The following is a 22,358-nucleotide window of genomic DNA, read 5'->3' on the forward strand; positions in this document are numbered from 1 at the left end:
TATGAACATAAATAAGTAAAGAACCAGGAGTTTCCAATGTCCTCAGAATTCTAGGGACTAAAGGCAAGGAAAAGAGACTTCGTAGTCCAAAAGGGGGGTCTTTAGCATCATCACTTGGGCCAAAAATCTACTTAATAGCTTTACCTCTAACCATTCTATAATTTTGATAACTATTTACATAATATTGGGTATATATGGTACGACTATACAATGTTTGATCAAGGTCCACAGAACAGGTTAAGAATGAAGAGGTCATCAGTCCTACTCACAGTCATATTAAATGCTATATCCACACTGAAGAGGAAGTAAATGTAGCAACCTATTTATTGTTAATGTCAGGAAATTATTTCTCTGGATGAAATGGGATTTATATAAGTCTCAAGTGAATATTAGAGAAGAAGATGAAATAAGAGATTGTGGTAAGGGAGTGTTTTCGTAATGTGTTGGAATGAGTCCACACAATTTTATTGCTCATATTTTCGCCTTTACAGGCATAACTGCAGCTGAACAGTCATTAGGAATTGTGTGGTGGTTTATCTTCTCCAACAGCATTACTCACCTTCAGGTCCCGATGGACTACGCCCATCTGATGGCAGTGTAGCACAGCCTCCAGGATCTGCTGAATGCAATGACTGCATGCAAACACCAGGGGGCGTGTGTTAGTTCCAAGCTTACACTCACTATCTGTATACCCTCAGAGAGACTGGGTTGAAGTGCAAAACTAGCAGACAACTGGGGTTATATTTTACCATCTTCAGGAACGTAGACATATTGCTCAAGTAGAGTGACTACTACCTCAGAACAATCAGGACCTTGCCATATGTAGGCCAGAATGTGGATTCACTTATTCTAGAAAATCCATCTTAAAAATATTTTTCAGAAGCTCATTTCCTGCTATAAATTCTTACAAGAAATGACTTAGAGCACAAATATAATTTTTATAGCTGTTGTGCTTTACCTCCACCCCATACACAAAAAACGGTTTCCTTATTCTCTCCCATTTTTCTAGTATTGTTACAAAGCTGTCACATTGGCAGCCAAGGCACCATTAAGGTTAAATTAAGATACGTAATGATTTTTTGATAAATCATTAACTTCTTGTGTTTTAATTTAGCTGGCAATTATTATCTCTTGCCTGAGGGATCATCAGACTCAAATGGAGCAATGTGTAACCAGTTGTTTTGCTACAGCAACCCACGGTCTCAGAACAGAAGTGGTGTTTAAATCTACAGGCGGACATACATCACAGGTCCAGTTTATCTCCAGGTGAATGCTGGCCATTTCAGGAAAGCCTGAGCCCAAACCACCTCTGGTGGCTTACTGCTTGGAAACTGAACAGGCTGTGTTCTTAATACTGTCCTTCCCTTTCTGCTATGATGTATATTTAGCCTGTAGATGAGCAAACTGAAAGAGGCATCATGCATTATCATTTCATCACTGAGTCATTTTAAGGAAAAGTTGGGAAAGGCAAGGGAACCGTTTTAAGAACCCACCCTCTGCCCTTTCCCCAGAGAAGAACAGAGCAAAAGGACTCCTTGATTCAGATTTATGGACTCCATATACTGACCTTTAGGTCCCTGTGAACTATGCCATTTAGGTGACAATGATTTACACTTTCTAGAATCTGCTGTATACAATGACTGTAAAGATACAAGGGCAAAATGGAAGGGAGAACATTTTAAAGGTACATAGTCACATTGAATATAAAATAAAATGAAAGCTCAAATGAAACAAACAAACAAAAAAACTTATATTATTCACTCTTTTTTTTAGCTTTACGCTGGAATTAAATAATGCTGAATAAAGCTAATTCTGGTTCTAACAAAAATGACATCCAACACAGAATTTGTGACATGTTCAGACAAAACAATTTGAGCTGTGTTTTTTATCTTTTTTTTTAAAAATTTAATCGCTTGTTTACAGAAGTCAAAATTTCCATATTTGGGGAGAAAAATTTATAGATAATTTCCATAATGTTCTGGGGAAATTCTTCAGAGATATTAAATTTATGGGTTATTTCTCATACACATCTAAACTGTTTAAAATCTGAGGTCACAATTAAACATAAGGTGTTGAAACAAGAGGGTAAACACAGATGAAGTGGCAAGTGAAACATGGGTTAAATAAAAGTAGGGACACATTTATCATTTTGACTTAGAAATGGTACTTGTATAATATATTAAGAGGAAAACTAATGCAAGTCTCCACTGACAGAGGGAGAATTCAAAACAAATGACATAAAATAAACCCTCTTCAGTGTAGGCATATTGTGGGGAGAGGCTGGGAACTTGCTAAATAAATAAATAAATGAAAATGTAAAGTCCCCTACAGCACTGGTAATTGTTAAACATATTTCCATATACCTATTACTAGATTGCAATGTATAATTTATACTATTTTTATTAAAAGCACACTGATGTCAAATAGACTGCTAATGAAATTAGAGGGGAAAAATCATTGATTGGCACCTATGAGGTCCCATGAGCTGTCATCTATCATACAGTAACACAGAACATATCACATTGATTAATTTTGTACAAATTCACTGTGTGATTTAAACGAAGCTATATACAGAACTACATTTATTCATTCATTTAAAGATTAAGCAAACATTTTAGTGAGGACATTTTTCAACCATTTAATGTATAAAATAATATGACTAAACTATTGAATTAAAAAAGTAATCACCATCTGCTTTATTACAATGTACATGTCAAAAAAAGTGATCATGACTGATTTTTTAGCTTTAACTCTATTAAGAGTACCATAAGAAGCACCTCACATTGGTTGCTTTTGACTATATAGCTTGAGTGTTGGTAATTATTTTTTAAATCATATGACTTTTTCCTTCTACATAATATCTACTTTGAACTATTTTAAAAAAATATTTCACTTTCTCTTCTCAAGCCACACATATGTTATTAGGCCTAATGAATAACAGAAAATAAACAATTCTTATTAAACAAATGTCACCATTTTTTACTAGTGAGAATGGATTCAATTCTTCTTGAGGAATAATGAGAAAACAGACTTTTACAAATTATTTGTAGAATATGCTCTGTATGCTTGTAGTTGGGAAGAGAATGATCTCCTCCTTGGTTTTGTGTGGGTGCTATCCTAAAATATAACCCATAGCAAACTCCAAAACTTAATATAAGCATGTATGTGAAGTGATCCAACCATTAGGGTCTATCCTGTTATCTGAAGGGCTCTTGGATTGTAAAAGAGGTCTCTATTTTAATTTCAACCAGTACTTTTCAAACATAATAATAGCCTGTTTAACATAACTTTGAAAAGCAAAATAAATGAAATCCCTTAACTTGTTTACTACCTTGATTAAAATTACTACTCTTTGTGGCAAGTGGGCAGAATAGCTACTTCTGAGCTGCTCGGAAGCCCGTTTTCAGGAGCCTATGATAAGAATTTGGGGTAGATTCAGCAAGTAATGATTCATTCCTCATGTAAGTGACAGAGAACTTTCTATATGACTGTGGCAGTAAAAATTCCATTAAAAAATCATAGTGTAGTCCTGTACAGATATGGTTTACAGAATGTCATAAACTGGCATTAAGACAAGATTAATTAATGATTTACAGGTTAGCCTATGTATACATGTACTACTTTGGAGGGGAGGGAAAATACTGTCAGCTGACTATATGCTGAGGGCTACAGTGGGATTAGCAAGCTTTAGGAAGCTCTGGAAACATTAGAGAATGCAGGCAGGCAATTTTCAAAACATCTAATTTACCTTGCTAATAATGAGCCAAATGTTCATGGCCAGATTTCACAAAACAAGTGCCAAATATATATATATATATATACATATATGCATCTAAGGAATGCCAAGGAAAACTGACACCATACAGTCTAAGTAATATCTAAGCAAGTGGGTTAATGTTACTTCACTTCAAAAACATGCTTTTGTGTAGCTCAGAAGTCTTAAATTGACAAAATGTCAACCATTTTTAACTTTGGTAAAGATTTTGCCAATTAATAAATTGGGAAATTCTCTTGAACCCTCTGAAATACATGAATAAATATTTCAAGTGAGAGTTCCAGGGCTTTAAAGAAATTTCCAGAGTTAAACAGCTAATGATGCTGTAAGAGCATGGGGGTTTTTGGAGTCTGTTTCTTTTTATGTTCTCTGATTAGACATGGACTATGCAGTGAAACTTTCTGTGAAGACAGAAATGCTCTCTGCTATGCCCAGTCCATAGCCACTAGCCACTTGTGGCTGGCTATCAGGCACCCAAAGTGTGGCTGGTGCAACTGAGGAAGTGAACTTTTTATTTTAATTAATTGCAATTGAAATTAAAATAGCCATATGTGACTAGTAGCTAGCATACTAGGCAGCTCAGGATCTAGACACTAAAGGATCTTACTCTTTGATCTCTTTGATAAAAAAAAACGTCTGTTTCTTTAGCCAAAGTCTCTCTGTTAGGCTTTAAAAAAAAAAAAAAAATATATATATATATACACTCTAACTATAGAGGCTAGATAAAAACAAAATTTTGACCGGATTCATAGATTTTTTTCTTCAGAGAATCCTCTTGGAAATCCTTGAGAGAGAAAAATATCACTTGAGAAATGAAAAATATCAAGCCTCATTTGAATGAGTCTTGTATCTTGCCCAGGGCAAGTCACTTACCTGGCATCGGCTTCACTGTAATATTCTCTCGCCACTATGTCTTCAAACAGCTCACCTCCAGTAACTCTACAAAGACAAACAAGATATTCCATTAAAAAAGAAGAAAAGAATTAGGCACCAATAGAGTTGCATCAGTGTTCATACAGAATTTTTATCTTCAGATTCTTTTAAAAATTATCAAAACATAAAGTACTTTAAAATATTGAGACATAGTTTTCGTAACAGTCAACTACCTTAATCTAAACCTCTCCATCTATTCTATATGTGTTTTTATCACTAGATTCTAGGACACAATTTTCTGTAAACCCATAAATATATTCAGTGGTACCTCTTACAGAAAATGGTTCCTATGAAACTCATTTCAATTCTCCAAATATTAACTGAGGTCTGACAGAGTGTGTGGAACAATTTAGGAACATTTTCTGAAGAACAAGATGATTGATATGAAGGCTACAGAGTATACATTTGCAGACTGTATCTTTTTGGAGGGGCTCACTTTATAACTGTAGTGAACATGCTTTTATGGGCTGGAGGTAGCCTTCCAAAACACATACTGCTTTTGGGCTGGGAGCTTGATATTCTTTGTAAAGCACCCCAATTTCCTTTAAGTTCCATATATTTGCCAGTAAACAAAGACTTAGGCCTTTTGGCAATATCCTGGGAACCAGCAGTCATAGGGAGAAGTCATATCTGTCTGCCTTCTTTAAATGAAGACTTTCCCACAACTGGATGCACTTATTCATTCAAACCACGGCTTTAAAGGCTCTCTAAATAAGAGATGTAATTATCTTGGGTATTCATTTCTTCCCCAGGTCCAAAAGATTACTGTTTTGGGGCTAGAATTCCCTAACTAGAGATTCTCTGGCTTAGGCTTTTTTTTCCCCTAAAAAAACATGTTCTAAATTTCAAAGTAATATATAGTTTTGTAGTAAAACTCAAAAAATATGGAAGTGTAGCAAGTATTCCCCTATCTTTCAAACCCAATTCTACTCTCTGGAATAAACTAATTTTAACTTCATGCATTTCCTTTCAGCTTTGTGTATCTTTAAACATTTATACTTTTCCCCTTGCAAGCACAAAGAAACACATATTTTTCTTGCAAAAGTAAAATTATACAATATGTCTAATTATTAGGCTAATTGTGTTTTTCATTTTACATTAAATCCTGGGCATCACTTCATATCAGAAGCATTTTTCCCTATTTAAAATAAATAATAATTGGAGAACACATGTGTGTGTATGAAGACAGGGCAAACTGTGTCCAAATTGTAAAGGTGCCCACAAGTCCAGATTATTACTAATTATGGTTAGTATTGATAAACAAAAGTGCCTACTTAATCCAATTGGAAAAAAGTTATCTAATTTTAACATGCATTTCTTGGTTATTAGTGAAGTGAACTATTTTCTCATGTATTTATCAGGCATTTCTTCCTCTATTACAATCTGGCTTGATTTTCAATGGAAATTTCAGCTTTGGTGTTCAATCTTATAATAGCTAACATTTACTGAGTACTTACCATGTGCAGACAGTACACTAAGCATTGTTTTAATTCATAAAATTTTACAGTTACTCTATGAAGTGGGTTTTACCACTGGCCCAGTTTATTGATGAAAAAATGGAGGTACAGAGAAGCTAAGTAACTAGCCCAAGATTACACAGCCTTAAGTGGCCCAGGTGGCCACTCACAGAGCACACTCTCCATTGCTACAGGGTGCAGCCTTTCCAGTAATAACACTGCCAATCTTTCCAGAAATTTAGAAGGTACGAGTTATTTGGAAAAGCATTTGGCAAAGGTATTTAAAAAAATACACATTCCAGAGTAAGATAAAGTTACTCTTAAGATAGCTTTTTTGTTCTCATTTTTTTGTGTTTTAGTAAGTTCTGAAACATCATCAAAGGATAACGTGTTCAAGATGACCAGTTACTGTTCTTTTCTATATTCTCCTTTCCTAAAGGAAAAGATGTGATACTAGAAACTATATTTGTCTTTAATTTTTTTACCTCCTTCTCTCTATTGCATTCTGGATACTTATAAGTCCTCTAACACTGGAGTCATTATTTTCAGCCCTTTCGTTTTTACATATAAACTGTGCATCTAAAATTATCATTGAAAGCATTAAATGGACTGGTTCTGAAAACCATGGTTACATGTACAGGTAATTTCATTTAATAGCACAGCTTGTTCTTTTTACCTATTAGAATCTATATTAATAATGCAATCAGACAATGTTCCCTAAATTATAATACAAAATAATTAGATATTAGAAAGTACTTCCAACAAATCCATTACCTTCTCTATAATCACAAGTCTTGTGGGTTTTCTTCCTTTGAATGTAACTAATGTAGACAGAATATATATTCACATTTATCTTTGTTTTTGTACACAAGTACTTATCTGTCACCAACAACTGAGGATGGTTAAAGTGTATATAAAATATTGATTAAAAAGCTCACTGTCATTAATAAAATTGCTGCTTCTTATAATAGCTCCACAGTATACTGTAAATCCCATGAGGATTGTCTGTTCCTAAGTCACTGGGATCATGATTTACTGATCTTTGTTATCTTAGCACTTAATCTAGCACCTAACACATGATATTTGCTCAATAAATAAGTTGAAACAATGGTTAAATGAATTAACCAAGCCAGAAAATCATGCTATCCATTTACTGCAAGTTTGGACTTTAAATGCACTTAATAAGGAAAAAGAAAACATTAAAATTTAGCTATACGTGGCATTAGGTTTTATTTCTTAAAGAGTCTGTGTTTAAAGAAGAATATTAAAAAGTCAGAGGGCTTCTCATTCTGGTAATTTTGAGTTAACTGTTACAGCTATTAAAGGGGTATAGAATTTTATGGGGTATATATAGAGAATTATGGTGTGTCTTAGATCATGTAGTTAATTGTCTCTGAGAGCACTCTTTCTCATTTTCTAGCATTCATTCTTCCCATTATTTAAAAATATCTCTGTGCAAATGAAACCATTTTATCATTTTTGCTACATGTATGATAAATATCCAGGAAGAGAAAAAATGGAGTCCTAATAGAACACACTGCCTTAAAAAGAAACTACTGAATTTTCTAACTTTAACATTATTTCTCTACTCACATTATTGCTTAATAGTGCACAGAATTAAGCAGTAGTTATTAAAGATTTTAAAAAAATTTTAGTGTGCTATGTGAAATCTCACAGTCACAAATTATCAGTCTCATGAATAAGCTGTTAATTAACTAGAGAGTTTGTGAATAATTTGATGTTAGAGTTCTGCTATGATATGAAGCATATCAATTATATATTTGAAGCATTAATCACCATTTATGAATCTCTAGAACACTAAGGCTTACAGGGAAATAAAAAAGATAATTCTAGGACCCTGAAAAGAAGAGGTTCAAAAATGTATATTAAAAAGATAAATATTTTTGTTGGTGCTGTTATTTATGGGAATGTTGATTCATTCTGTGTTATCCAGTAGAATGAACCGTTCTTTTGTTCCCAGTCTGTATATTTGTGACATATCAGAAACGTTAAAAGTGGTTTCACTATAAACAAAATATTTATAAAATTTCATGAGGATCATAGCATTGACTGTGAGTCTAAGCAGCTGGTAGAGTCTAAGATTAGACTTTGAAAGATAAAATGATGCCACATTGACCCAGGAATCAGCACTGACATAGAGATTAGAGCTGGTGCCTTAGGTGGTGGGGAAAACCCAGGAACCACAAGGCTGCAGCCCAGCGGGTAAAACACTTGGCAACTAACTCACAGTGAGGGTGCAATCAGCCAGGAAAGGGCCAGAGATGTCCTCTGGAATAAGGAGTAATTCCTCCCAAACCAATACAAAGATAATGAGCAAACCCAATGGGCAGAGGTCACTAGACCTGTGAAAGCAGTAGACCCAGGCTCTGAGCAGAGGCAACAGGAGTCATGTTAGCAAAGAACCACCACAGTCAGATTGGTGTGTGTTTGTCAAAAAACATACTAGGGGCTGGCTTGCTCTTGGGTGGCTAGTATGCCTTCTTCCAGTGATGTCCTCTAGGGCAGAAGTTGTGCTAGTAATGCACTCATCAGTGATACCTGCATGGTGCCCAGCACACTGCCTTCCATGCTGCTGAACAGTAATAGCCAGTACCTGTTGGGTGCTTCACGTGTCAAGCTCAAGCACTGTTCTAAGTCTCTATGGGTTGTAACAGAACAGCCCCGTGAGATGGATACTAGTGCTGTTTCCATTTTACAGGTAAGGAAACTAAATTAATAAAGATTAAGGACTTTTCCCAAGAACACACAGCACAAGACAGACAAGGGGTTTGTCTATTCTCAAGTGTGCTGCCTTAACAGCCACGCCCTGGACACAATCTGGAGAGCAGAATGGTGAGTCGAGTGGCTCTGGAGAGCCCAAGGGACCAGGCGGAAAGACTGGGAAGAAAACTCACCCTTAGGCAGATTCAGTACTCTGATTAAAGTCAGACACATTGCTGGCAAGGGCTGGAGACCAGTCACTGTTAGAGTGAAGCTGACCAGGGTTCATTAACAGGAGTGTTACTGGCTTTTGTTTTGCCAAATAGTCCTCACCATATGGGTCGGTCCCTTGCATGACAAGACTGTCAGCATCAGAGTTTTCACGAGGTGCCGGCTGCACTTCCAGCGTGCCAGTCCCATCAGCCCAAGGGGCCCCTAGGAATCTCTGGTGAGGACCATGGAGCTATTGGAAAAAAGGCTATGGAGATACCATTAAGAATGCAGGTCTTCTTAGCACCATGTTCTAACATACACAGTTAAGTTAAGCACTGGTACAAGGATTCTTCTGGCAAATACCTGTGGGGGAATGCTTTATGTTCAGTACCTTACAGAGTGACTGGCATGAAGAAGGATCTTAATCAGTCTTTGCTGAATGAATAAATGATTAAATAATTAAATTGGTGAATGAAACCATAAGTATCAGTCCACAGTTTTATGGTTTCACCCGTATTTAAGCTAGAATCTGAAGATGAAGAGGCTTAACTGCATTTCAGGTTATGACCAATCTCTAGTAGCCAAATCCTGTTGATTATACTCCCAAATGCATCTGGAATCAAGACTTCTTTCCAGTTCCACTACAGTGTCACCAGCCCAGGTCACCACTGTCTGCACCTGCACTGTGGCAATCGCCTCCTAATTGGCCTTACTTCCTCTTGCCCCTCTGCCATCCATACTCCAGAGGACAGCTTTAAATGCACTACAAATTCTGTCTCATGCCTACATGAAATTCTTAAATAGCTGTTCACTGCCTTTCTAGGCAAAATCCTTCCATGACCTAAGTCTCTGCCTAATTAGTACTTCACCTGTCTTCTGACCCTCTTGGGAGCTCTTCTCTGTCCTGCTCAACCACAGAGGCCTTCCTCCAGTTCAAGTGCACCTAGCATCTTCCTGTCCCTGGGCCTTTCCACACGCTCCTCTTTTCCAGAACACTTCTAACTGGCCTACCTCTATTTGGTGAGAAAATCCCCCTCTCTTACCCATCAAAATTTGGCTTACATTTTTTATCCTCAGATTCCTCCTCATTTATCTTATCCCCCCTAGAGCCCTGTGTTATAATTATGTGTTTGTTTGTATACTCATTTGTTTAGTGTTTATATTTCTACGATAGCTCTGGGAGGGTAGAATCTGTTCCTGCTTTTTCACTGTAAAATAACCAGTGCTGAGTCAGTTCTGCGACAAGCTCATTAAATGCTTGTTAAGTGAGTGATCCCAGAGTTTTATTTCACAGAAAGCCAGACGTGTGGGATGATCATGTCAGTGCCGTAATGTTGAGATTCCTGATATGACATCATTTACATAACATTTTGCTATGAAGATAAGAATCTCTCAGGCAGTTTTTCCCTAGACATTATATATTTCAGTTTTGCATCTCATAGTATCTTTCCCATATGACATAATTTGTCTGTGAATTAATCATGTCTGATCATAAGTATAGGAAGTATTTATTGAATTCATTATCAAGCACATGTTTGGATTAGAGACTGAGAAGGGAAAAAAAGCGTGGTGCTTTATAACCCTGGGAAGATAACTAGCTATGATTATGTTTCATTTTTTGAAGAGCTGAACCCATGATTCTTTTTCCTATAACTGAATACAGAGACAAAGAACATCTCCATGTCCAACTTCTAATTGACATTATGACTCCTTCATGTTTAGAAACTTCCAAAGTTCTCAGTGAATGATCAGAGTTTTAAGATGAACCAATACTGTAACCATGACATGAGCCAAATCAAATGTGTTGGCCAGTCCTGTTAAAGCTGCAGTTGTGGGCATAGGTGCAGTGGATGCAAACTGGGGATGGAGGGATTCAGAACACAACTCTGGCTTCACTGTTAATACCATTTTTAGTATCTTACTTAGCTAAGGTCAGTTTCTGACATAAGTTGTTTTCTAGATGAATACCTAGTATTTGATGACATCATCTGAATGAAGTAGTGGATTTTCTGAGGTTGGCCAAAAATGATTTCCTGAATGGATTCCAAATCAGATGATGGAAATCAGAAACAACTGAGTTGCTTTAATAGACGGTCTAAAGAGTTTCTTATTGATCCTGATGTAGATGGATTTGTTGAGTCATACTAATAATTACAGTGAAGATGATAAAACTGACACAGGCCATTGGAATTGTTCCATTCAATCTCCCGATCCAGGTCAGGAGAGAGACAACACGCTGGAGGAGACACAGTGTGGGATTTTAGAAGCAGGGCAGTATATTCCTGGGCACTGTCTGTGGCCATTAAGCAGCTTGGGCAAGTAGAGTGGGGTGGCAGTGTCCTAAATTCCTCAGAGGAGCAGTTAGTTAGTTTACTCCTGCTTTTCTGCGTAATCTCTGCTGAATCTAGCCCTTCAATAGCATTCTGGATTTTACATTCTCTCATCTTCCTCTATTCTATTTTTGATCCCTACTGTATCTCCCATCAATTCTAAAACTCATATCAATTCTACAATTCCCTTCTCATTCCATCTATATTTCATAAATGCATGTGAAAAATATGAAGAACTAAAAAGTTCATATTCTTAAAATTGTTTTTCCTATTCTATAGCTAAGAGAAACACAGAAAGTTAGGAAATTGCAATATTTATTTCTATATTCTTAGCTATTCACTGCACGGCTAACGATAATTAATGGAACATGGAATAAAGCAAAAACCGAAAGGAGGTGGGTTCTTTTTGTTCTATTAATATTACAGGCCTCCTCCAGTGAACAAATCAGCCATTAAGCTTATTATATAATATTTTTGTGTGTGTGGTTTAACAAGAAGGTTTAATCTAAGATTAAATGCTCAGGCAATGTTTTTTACAAAGATGTGCATACAAAAACAAATGCTTCCTGAAGGCAAGGAATAGAGTGCAATGTTATACATTAAAAACAAAAAGTTTGATACAAATTAAAACTTCAGTGAAGTACTGACTCATACCTACAGGATGCCTACTATATAAAAAATGGTGAAGATGTACAGAAAATGCAAGGTTTGTGCATTATCGGTGGGAATGTAAAATGGCACATCTGCTGTGAAAAATATGACAGTTGCCCCAAAATTAAAAATAGAACTACTATATGACTCAGCAATTCTACTGCATATAGAGCCAAAAGAATTGAAAAGCAGGGTCTCAGAAAAAAATTTAAAAAAAGAAAGAAAGCAGGGTCTCAAAGAGATATTTGTACACCAGTGTTCATAGCAGCACTATTCACAATACATAAAACATGGAAGCAACTCAAGTGTTGATCAGATGAATGGATAAGCAGCATGTGGTATATATAGACAATGACATATTGTTCTGCCTTCCAAAGGAAGAACTGCTGACACACAATACAACATGGATGAACCTGGACGACATGCTAAATTAAACAAGCCAGTCATAAAAGTGCAAATATTGTACAATTTCACTTATATGAGATACTTAGCCAAAATCATAGAGACAGAAAGTAGAACAGTGGTTGCCAGGAACTCAAAGCAGGGAGAATCAGGGAGTTACTGCTCAATGAGGGTATAGTTTCAGTTTTGCAAGATGAAAAGAGTTCTTTGTGATGTTGTGATGGTTGCACAATGAATACATGCAATTCCATTTAACTGTACGCTTTTAAATGCTTACAATAGCGAATTTTGTTACAAGCATTTTATCACAATATTTTTTCCTAATCAAAATAAAATATTTGATGATAATGTTGAAAATTGAAAAAAATTGAGTATACTCTAATTAAGACTAAATAAATATTACAATTTCCTAACTTTGCAGGTTCCACAGGGCTTTGGAAAATTATCCACACCACAAACTTGAAAGTTAATAAACAGTTCTACATCAGCCAGTTATTAAAACTGATAACTTGTTTCACTTTCATTTTTCACTTTTAGGAAGCATAGTCAAATAAAGAAGTGTACTCAGCTTTCTGGTTTGCTATTAGCTTAATGTGTGAAGTCAGGTCAGGTCAGGTCAAACCTATTGTATTTTGCCTATTCATAAAATGCAAAGAGAACAGACAGCATTTCTGCCTCCTCAGAGTACCAGATAAGGATTATACAATTTGTGTTGTACACAAAGGCGCAAGCCCAGGGGGCAAGGGAGGACTATAATCCAGCCCTATTGTAACTGTAAGTAAAGTGCCACACCAGGAGCTTTTCCTCATGGTACTGAAACACCAAACAGGCTAATGGTGGCTCTATGCATAGACAACAAAGTTCTGTGAGTAATTCAATGCATTACCCCTTGCTCACCAACAGTGACTACCTCAGCCCCCCAGAACCACTCTGGAATACCCAAGGACACTCCCTGAGGCAGCCAAACTTTTCTTATCCTGGGAATACCAGATTTGAAAGTAAATGGTTTTCCTGTAATATCTGTGAGGTGTGAGCCACTTATAGACTCCTTTTTAAGTCCTAATGCAAATCTTGAAGTTGAATTTAGGGCTGTGCAAGCTGTTTTGGACCAGCAGAATTGTTCACCTCTCTCATGTCTCATAATGGTACTTATCTTTTTGATTTGGGGGTGGTCTGCTAAGGGGCAGCTAGTTACCTCCTTGGCAACTCATGAGCTGCATTGCTTTGCACTAGCCCTACTCTAAACTCGCCAAAATCCTGTTGGACACACACATGTTTATTATGAGGATGATAAACTGACAGAGTAATACACTCAGCTCTTCAGAAAGAGACACAGCAATTGACATTCCAGTGCCTGTGTATATATAAAACAGAAAAACCGAAAAAAACTGATGATCCATCTGGATAGACTGTGGTGAGCACCCTGCTGAGGCCTCAGGCCCCCCGGCCACACAGGGCTCTGGTTCCTTAGACTTCTAGTCCCTGGAAGTGAAGCTAGGCCCAGACACAAATGTGTGAGACGCTCTTTTGGAGGCAAATGATTTGGCTGAAGAGAGTTGGTTACAGCCTGTAAACGTGGCTGGAAATAAAAATCTTCAGTTCAAGATGGGACACCAAAGGAGAAATACCCTTCAACATGCTCAGGCAATTTTCAGTGTAAATAAAACATATGGAAATTCCATTCTTATAATTTATTACATGATTTTCTGCTTCATCTATCCAAGCTAACTGCATATCCTAGCCACATTTTAAAAAGATGCTAGTTTTTATTTATTTATAGTGTTTTTTAACAGTGAAGTCATCAATCTTTATTTGATGATCTCAGTATTTTTAGTAACCTGCTATCATTACATATTACATATGTGTGTACATATAGGGCTTGTTTTATACATAATATTATTTATACAGAATCTCATAAAAATGTGGATGCTAATTTTAAGAAGTGAAAATTTCTAACATATATCAAACATCTCAAGATACCTGATTTCTATACTCTAATGTGCATAAAAAAAAACAAAAAACAAAAATAGAACATCAGCCACTATTTATAGATTTACAAATACTACAGATATTCTAAAGATTCACAAAAGAATATTTACAAAATATGTTTTAAAAAGAGTGGAAAAGTCCACCTGATTAGAAACAACTTGAATACTATGGAGAAATTATCTATTAATTTGCACGATTGGAATGCAGTAAATCAGAAGTACTGCTACATAGTAAGCTAAAACTTTGATACCTGTGTTGTCACTCACTAGACTATGTTAAGCAATACAATATGGACATGATTATTTTTAACTTATCTGCATATTAAAATAGTTGCCATTTAAAAAGTATCTTGTATTACCACAATTTCTGCTATTGTGTTATTTATTATGCCTGAGTAACCCTTAGAGAAAAATTATAATCACTTTAAAAAAGAATACCTGCCATTATGTTTCTGATGAATGTTATTAGCTGATTATCATCACCTTATAAACTACACATCATTAATCTTTTTACTGATTACTGAGCACCCTAGGAGTCCTGGCAAGGTCATGCTGAATCTCCCTGTGAGTAGAAGTTTTCATTGTTAATGCCAAGGCAATTGTCTTTGACTGACATCACCATTGCAGCTAAATTTGTTTTGCAAGTTAATACAGAAACAGTTTCTGTATCTCAGTAATTCATCTACAAGTCACCTTTAGTCACCAGAGGAATATTCCTGTATTTAGCCACAAAATATTCTGATGTTATGAAAGCAGCAAGACCACTGGAAATGATGGGCCAATGTATACCCGAAAGCAGAGACTCTAACATATTTCTGACAAACAATACTCCAGAAAGAATCCTGGCATAGAGTGACAGTGAAGTCTGTGATTTGATGATACATTCCTGTAAGACATCAGGTTTTCCAGGTTCAGGAACGCCGAGGTTTTCCAAGATGACAGGCAGGAGGAGATGCTACCATTGATCAGCTTTGAATATTCAGGTGACCAAAGGGCTCTATGGCAGGGGACATACTGTTATTGTTGAGCCCTGTGGGTGTACAGATGTTTACAAAGGAAAGGCTCAAGCTGTGAGCTGTTAACTGGTGCTAGTTTTGAGAATTGGGGGATAACAGGAGTACCCCCCAACTAAGTTCTTCTGTTAAAGATGCATTTGATCTCATGGCTTTCTTCCTAACGATACAAATAACTTCATGGAGAGTTAAGTTTGTTACCTATATACCAGTGTCATTTATATACTAATTCTACAAATATTACTGAATTGTATTCCTAATATATGAGGCTTGCACATACTATCAGAGATATAAAGAATAGAGTTGTAAGTTCTATGATCAAGCATTTGCAAAGTGAAGAAAGCAGAAACATAAATAAAAAACTATGTTTCTGTGGAGCATGCTTTGGCTAAAGCATAGGTCTGCTTTTAAAGCCAGGATTCTTATGACCTGGCAAATCCTAATAACTAGGGAATCTTCTCATTTACAGAGGACATATGTGTACCTGTAGTAAAATAGTTTTGCCCAACACTCATCTTTTTAGCATGAGAAAAAGAAGAAAAATGATCACAAATGTGACATATGTGGACTTTGTAAGAGTTCACTGATGAATAAATTGTAACATCCACACTGGAGCATTACCCAATCAATGCCCAGTGCCAGTAAGGTTGGGAGTCCTTTTCCATCTTGTCACCTACTGCAGTTTGAGGAATTCCTGCTACTTTCTTCATTTCCTGTGCTTCAGAGGGCTCCAGAGACCACTACTATATGAATTTAAAAGTTACACTGTTTATAAAAAGGACAAGCAAAAAGAGAGGAGGGAAAACATTCTTTCAGAGCCGGAGGTGCAGAGAAACCTTTACAGAGGAGGTGCTGTTGAAGAAGGAATTGATGTAAATGGGAAGAGTTGGCCAGGAGGAAACATGGGATGGGAATGTCCAGACAGAAATGGGAGTTGAACTGGAGAAAGGAGAGAGAAGAGAAAAGAATGGGTGAAGCAGGAGTCTCAATCTCTTATTTGGTACCAATATTATTTCTTTCCATTATTCACAGTAACTACTCAGGATATTCCTTATACCAAAGAGATGTCCAGAAACTACCTTCTCCCAAATGCCACCTACCATCTACTTTCTACCAACATTCTTTTGGTATGCTCTACTCACTATGAAACTAGTCACTGGAAACTAGTAGTAAGTTAGTTTCCAGTATCACATTTCCCAAATACCTGAATAAAGAATGATCAAACAAGAATCAATCTAGTGTTTTTTTTCCTAAGATGATGCTAACTACTTTTCACACAGGGTTACAGAAACAATACTTCTTGAAGGGCTGTCTAACAGACTAGTCTCATTTTTAAAAATATCAAACATTACTCCTGGTTTTACTCCCAAACTTTTGATTTAGTCAATAGCGAATAAATAATTTAGTATGTGTTTCTAGGTTTAGATTGATAATCATAAATTCTTCTCCAGGTTTCAGCTTGAGTATTCTATTGCCAATCCAATACACTTATTATCAGTCAACAAATTTTATTTTTTACTTGCATTTTTAGTTGGGTCTCTAGAATATTACTGAATAGCTTATTACTGAATATGTACTGATGAGCTTATGCATATATTTATACCACACCCACTTACTTAGATAAGAAAGGGTGAAAAAATACAGGCCCACTAACTCTGTAATTTTACTTAACTTTTCAATATCAATGAATTTCAAAATAAAAAATAAGCATTACAGTAAAGCTGTAGTAATTCATATTAATTGGCTGGCCTGAATAGCCATATTTCTCTTTTTTTTTAAATTGAAGTATTATTGACATACAATATCCTCTCAGGTGTATATCATACTGATTTGAAATTTTTATACATTACAAAGTGATCCCCTTGATGTCTAACTACCATTTGTGACCATACAGAGTTATTATAATATTATTTGCTATATTCTCTATGCAGTACATTATATCCTCATGACTTTATTTTACAACTGGAAGTTTGTATCTCTTAATGAATAGCCATTTTTCTGGATTATGGAATAGTTTTCTAAGGGAATGAAGCTATAGGTCTTCTAAATAAAAGTTAATAAAGCTTTCTTTGACTCCTTTGCAAGTTAGAGGTTCAGCCAGAGCACCATTAAGAAGTAGCTAAGAATCTTACATCAGCATGCTACATGCAAATTTTTATGTTAAGCACTTACTTGAAATTTTATTTATATTCACTTTCTTAGCATATTGCCTATCTACACTAGCAAGACAGACCTAGGCCTAGATCATTAAAGTTTATTAAATTGAAAAAGGATTTAAAAAATTATTCATTTATTTGTATATAACTTATACTACTGTCCAAAATGGATGTGAGACAGCTTATTATGTGCCAAATTATCAAAGTTCTCAAATTTCCTCACCTGAATTCTAAGTGCGTATACCTATGTTTTTTATTCAGGCTAACATACAGAAGAAGGAATAACAAATTTGTATGTAATTGCTACCTACAAAAGCCTATATGATCAATTAGATTACCCCCATTTTATTTTATTTTATTTTGTTATCATTAATATACAATTACATGAGCAACATGGTGGTTACTACTAGACTACCCCCATTGTCAAGTCTCCACCACATACCCATTACAGTCACTACTTGTCTTCTCTGTGCTATACTGCCTTCCCCGTGCACTCCCTCTACCTTATGTGTGCTAATCATAATGCCCCTTATTCCCCTTCTCCCTCCTTTCCCACCACCCCCTGCCTAGTCCCTTTCCTTTTGGCAACTGTTAGTCCATTCTTGGGTTCTGTGAGTCTGCTGCTGTTTTGTTCCTTCAGTTTTTGCTTTGTTCTTACGCTCCACAAATGAGTGAGATCATTTGGTACTTGTCTTTCTCTGCCTGGCTTATTTCACTGAGCATAATACCCTCTAGCTTCATCCAGGCTGTTGCAAATGGTAGGATTTGTTTTCTTCTTATGTCTGAATAATACTCCATTGTGTATATGTACCACATCTTCTTTATCCATTCATCTACTGATGGACACTTAGGTTGCTTCCATTTCTTGGCTATTGTAAATAGTGCTGTGATAAACATATGGGAGCATATGTCTTTTTGAAACTGGAGTGCTGCATCCTTAGGGTAAATTCCTAGAAGTGGAATTCCTGGGTCAAATGGTATTTCTATTTTTAGGTTTTTGAGGAACCTCCATACTGCTTTCCACAATGGTTGAACTAATTTACATTCCCACCAGCAGTGTAGGAGGGCTCCCCTTTCTCCGCATCCTGGCCAGCTTTTGTTGTTGTTTGTCTTTTGGATGGTGGTCATTCTAACTGGTGTGAGGTGATATCTCATTGTAGTTTTAATTTGCATTTCTCTGATAATCAGCGATGTGGAGCATCTTTTCAGGTGCCTGTTGGCTATCTGAATTTCTTCTTTGGAGAAGTGTCTGTTCATATCCTCCGCCCATTTTTAAATAGGGTTATTTGCTTTGTGGGTGTTGAGGTGTGTGAGTTCTTTATATATTTTGGATGTAACCCCTTGTTGGATATGTCATTTACAAATATATTCTCCCATACTGTAGGATAGTTTTTTGTTCTGTTGATGGTGTCCTTTGCTGTATAGAAGCTTTTTAGCATAATGTAGTCCCATTTGTTCATTTTTTATTTTGTTTCCCTTGCCGGAGGAGATGCGTTCAGGAAAAAATTGCTCATGTTCATATTCAAGAGATTTTTGCCTATGCTTTCTTCTAAGAGTTCTATGGTTTCATGACTTACATTCAGGTCTTTGATCCATTTTGATTTTACTTTTGTGTATGGGGTTAGACAATGATCCAGTTTCATTCTCTTACATGTAGCTGTCCAGTTTTGCCAACACCAGCTGTTGAAGAGGCTGTCCTCTCCCCATTGTATATCCATGGCTCCTTTATCATATATTAATTGACCATATATGCTTGGGTTAATGTCTGGACTTTCTATTCTGTTCCACTGGTCTATGGGTCTGTTCTTGTCCCAGTACCAAATTGTCTTGATTACTGTGGCTTTGTAGTAGAACTTGAAGTCAAGGAGCGTAATCCCTCCTGCTTTATTCTTCCTTCTCAGGATTGCTTTGGCTGTTTGGGGTCTTTTGTGGTTAGAACTATTTGCTCTAGTTTGTTGAAGAATGTTGTTGGTATTTTGATAGGAATTGCAATGAATCTGTAGATTGTTTCAGGCAGGATGGTCATTTTGAAAATATTAATTCTTCCTTTCCATGAGCACAGAATGTCTTTCCATTTATTGGTATCTTCTTTAATTTCTCTCATGAGTGTCTTGTAGTTTTCAGAGTATAGGTCTTTCACTTCCTTGGTTAGGTTTATTCCTACGTATTTTATTATTTTTGATGCAATTGTGAATGGAATTGTTTTCCTGATTTCTCTTTCTGCTAGTTCATTGTTAGTGTATAGGAATGCAACAGATTTCTGTGTATTAATTTTGTATCCTGAAACTTGGCTGAATTCAGTTATTAGATCTAGTAGTTTTGGAGTGGATTCTTTAGGGTTTTTTATGTACAATATCATGTCATCTGCAAACAGGGACAGTTTGACTTCTTCCTTGCCAACTGGATGCCTTGTATTTCTTTGTGCTGTCTGATTGCCGTGGCTAGGACCTCCAGTATATGTTGAATAGAAGTGCAGAGAGTGGGCATCCCGGTCCTGTTCCTGATCTTAAAGGAAAAGCTTTCAGCTTCTCACTGATAAGCATAAGGTTGGTTGTTGGGTTTGTCATATATGGCCTTTATTATGTTGAGATACTTGCCCTCTGTACACATTTTATTGAGAATTTTTATCATGAATGGATGTTGAATTTTGTCGAATGCTTTTTCAGCATCTATGGAGGTGATCATGTGGGTTTTGTCCTTCTTTTTTTGATGTGGTGGATGATGTTGATAGATTTTCGAATGTTGTACCGTCCTTGCATCCCTAGGATGAATTCCACTTGATCTTGATGAATGATCTTTCTGATATATTTTTGAATATGGTTTGCTAATATTTTGTTGAGTATTTTTGCACCTATGTTCATGAGGGATATTAGTCTGTAATTTTCTTTTTTGTGGTGTATTTGCCTGGTTTTGGTATTAGAGTGAAGCTAGATTGCCCCATTTTTTATCACAACTGCTAGGGAAAACAAAATGTGCTTGATGTTAATAATTAATTGTTCACTGAGTCAAAAATATTTATTTGTGGCTTATTGTGTGCAGGCCACCATGTTAAACACTTGATTTACTGAACCTTGGTTTAGTTATTTGGTTCAATGGAATTTTTTTAATAGAAAACTAGGTTCTCAGGAATGAAGTCTGTATTTAATTCATTACTTCAGATCTACAAACTCCCAATTCATAGTTAGTAGTGGTTTTAACACTATTCAACAATAAGAAAAAAGGTGTCTAGATGTTAATTTAAAAATAAAATATACTCTTACATATATATTTAACAGAATGTTTGTAGGTATTGCTGCTGATAGCAATCCATCCCTGGAATATAAATTAAGGTAGTGTAACAAATCTGATTTAGCATGATGCCAGGTGTAAAGAATGCTCACATGCTCTGGATCTGGGTATCTTAAGTCTACTGTGTGAGTTTTCTTTCAATGAAAGCTTTCTTTCAGTTTGTCTCTCAAGCTTTCTTTCACTTTGTCTCTTGACAGACAGACTCTCTCTCAAAAGTGAGAAGTGACAACCTCACTTTTGGTTCCTCTTGTATATTTTTCCCCTCTCTGTGCCTCCAACCCTACAGGGAAGTGGCTGTTGTAGACATAATGAACCATTTTGTGGGACCCTTAAAAAGGAAACCCTAGGGTGTTTCAGTGTTTTATTGCATCTCCAACTGTAATGTGATGAGTTGCCAGACGGATAGATTGATAGACGGTGCTATTCTGCAGATGCCTAATGTTTCAGAAAGAAAGATGATTCTCTAAGAGGCACTTCTTGGGATTAAAGTGAGAGGAGGTGGTGGGAGAATTCTATTTTAATTGATCACCTGGAGGTTGTCTATTTAACATTACTGAAATCTGGAGTATACCTGTACTCAACTCCTTATCATATAAAGAACAGTAAAAATAAGCAAAGTCAGCACAGTATCCTATATCCCTCAAATACACTCAATATCAAAATTTGTATTTTGGTTAAGCAAATTTTTAACAGTAGCAATCCTTGGCCAGAAAAGGGGTAGGAGAGAATTTGGTGAAAAATATTACAGATTGTGACAACGTAAAAGGAATTTGGCCAGGAATTTGAACGTTCCTTGGTGAATCAATGAAATAGAGATTCTTTGTGCAGATAATTAAGCTTCTTTTAAACTCCAATTTGTATCTATTGAATGTCTACTTTTCCTTTTATAAAATGTTTCCTATGAATTCTTTTTATTGAGGCAAATTTACTGCTTGGTACTCAACCTGAAACAGCTGGGCATCAAATGGGACGGCTTTCACACCTATATAAATTCTTCCCTTCTTTTTAAGAAAAGCATCTTTTTCCCCCAGATCCTTTGAATTTGAACATTCCAAGTCCTTATTTTGCATGTGATTTTTTTCTCTGTGCCCTTTACTCTTGTCAGCATCCTTGATTCTGTGACCTGAATCATACTGTGCTTAGATTATCATTTGTTAGATAAAAATGGGGCTATTAGATTTACAAAAGTAACTTTAAGTGATCGTTGAACTTTCCCATTAGGAATTTACATTTTATGATGCTTGACAAGCTGCAAAATCACTAAACTCTGCATTTGAGGTAAATTAGACATTCAAAGCTGTATAATAAGAGCTATTTAACATAGCATTCACTATCCCTAATTGCAAAAATATAGAAACAACCTACATGACCATCTTTGCAAGAATGGGTCAATAATTATGATGCAACAATAAAATGAGATGGTAGACTGAA

At 36.1% G+C, this 22,358-nt stretch overlaps 1 protein-coding gene across 19 annotated transcripts in view; it reads right to left on the reverse strand.

Moving 5' to 3' along the window:
* CAMK2D (calcium/calmodulin dependent protein kinase II delta) overlaps positions 1–22,358 on the reverse strand; it is a 315,792-nt gene that overhangs the window by 77,793 nt on the left and 215,641 nt on the right. For 11 of the 19 annotated variants that reach the window (XM_057502565.1, XM_036920812.2, XM_036920809.2 and 8 more), the window contains 2 exons: positions 4,649–4,714; positions 1,568–1,640 (listed from right to left, as the gene is read on the reverse strand). In XM_057502565.1, coding sequence (XP_057358548.1) covers positions 1,568–1,640; positions 4,649–4,714 — 139 coding nt within the window. Of the gene's footprint in view, positions 1–559; positions 633–1,567; positions 1,641–4,648; positions 4,715–22,358 lie in introns of all 19 variants that reach the window. The other 8 variants (XM_057502568.1, XM_036920810.2, XM_036920801.2 and 5 more) reach the window with 1 other exon arrangement.

Source organism: Manis pentadactyla, chromosome 5 (genome assembly GCF_030020395.1).
Source record: "Manis pentadactyla isolate mManPen7 chromosome 5, mManPen7.hap1, whole genome shotgun sequence".
Taxonomy (NCBI): Eukaryota; Metazoa; Chordata; class Mammalia; order Pholidota; family Manidae; genus Manis; species Manis pentadactyla.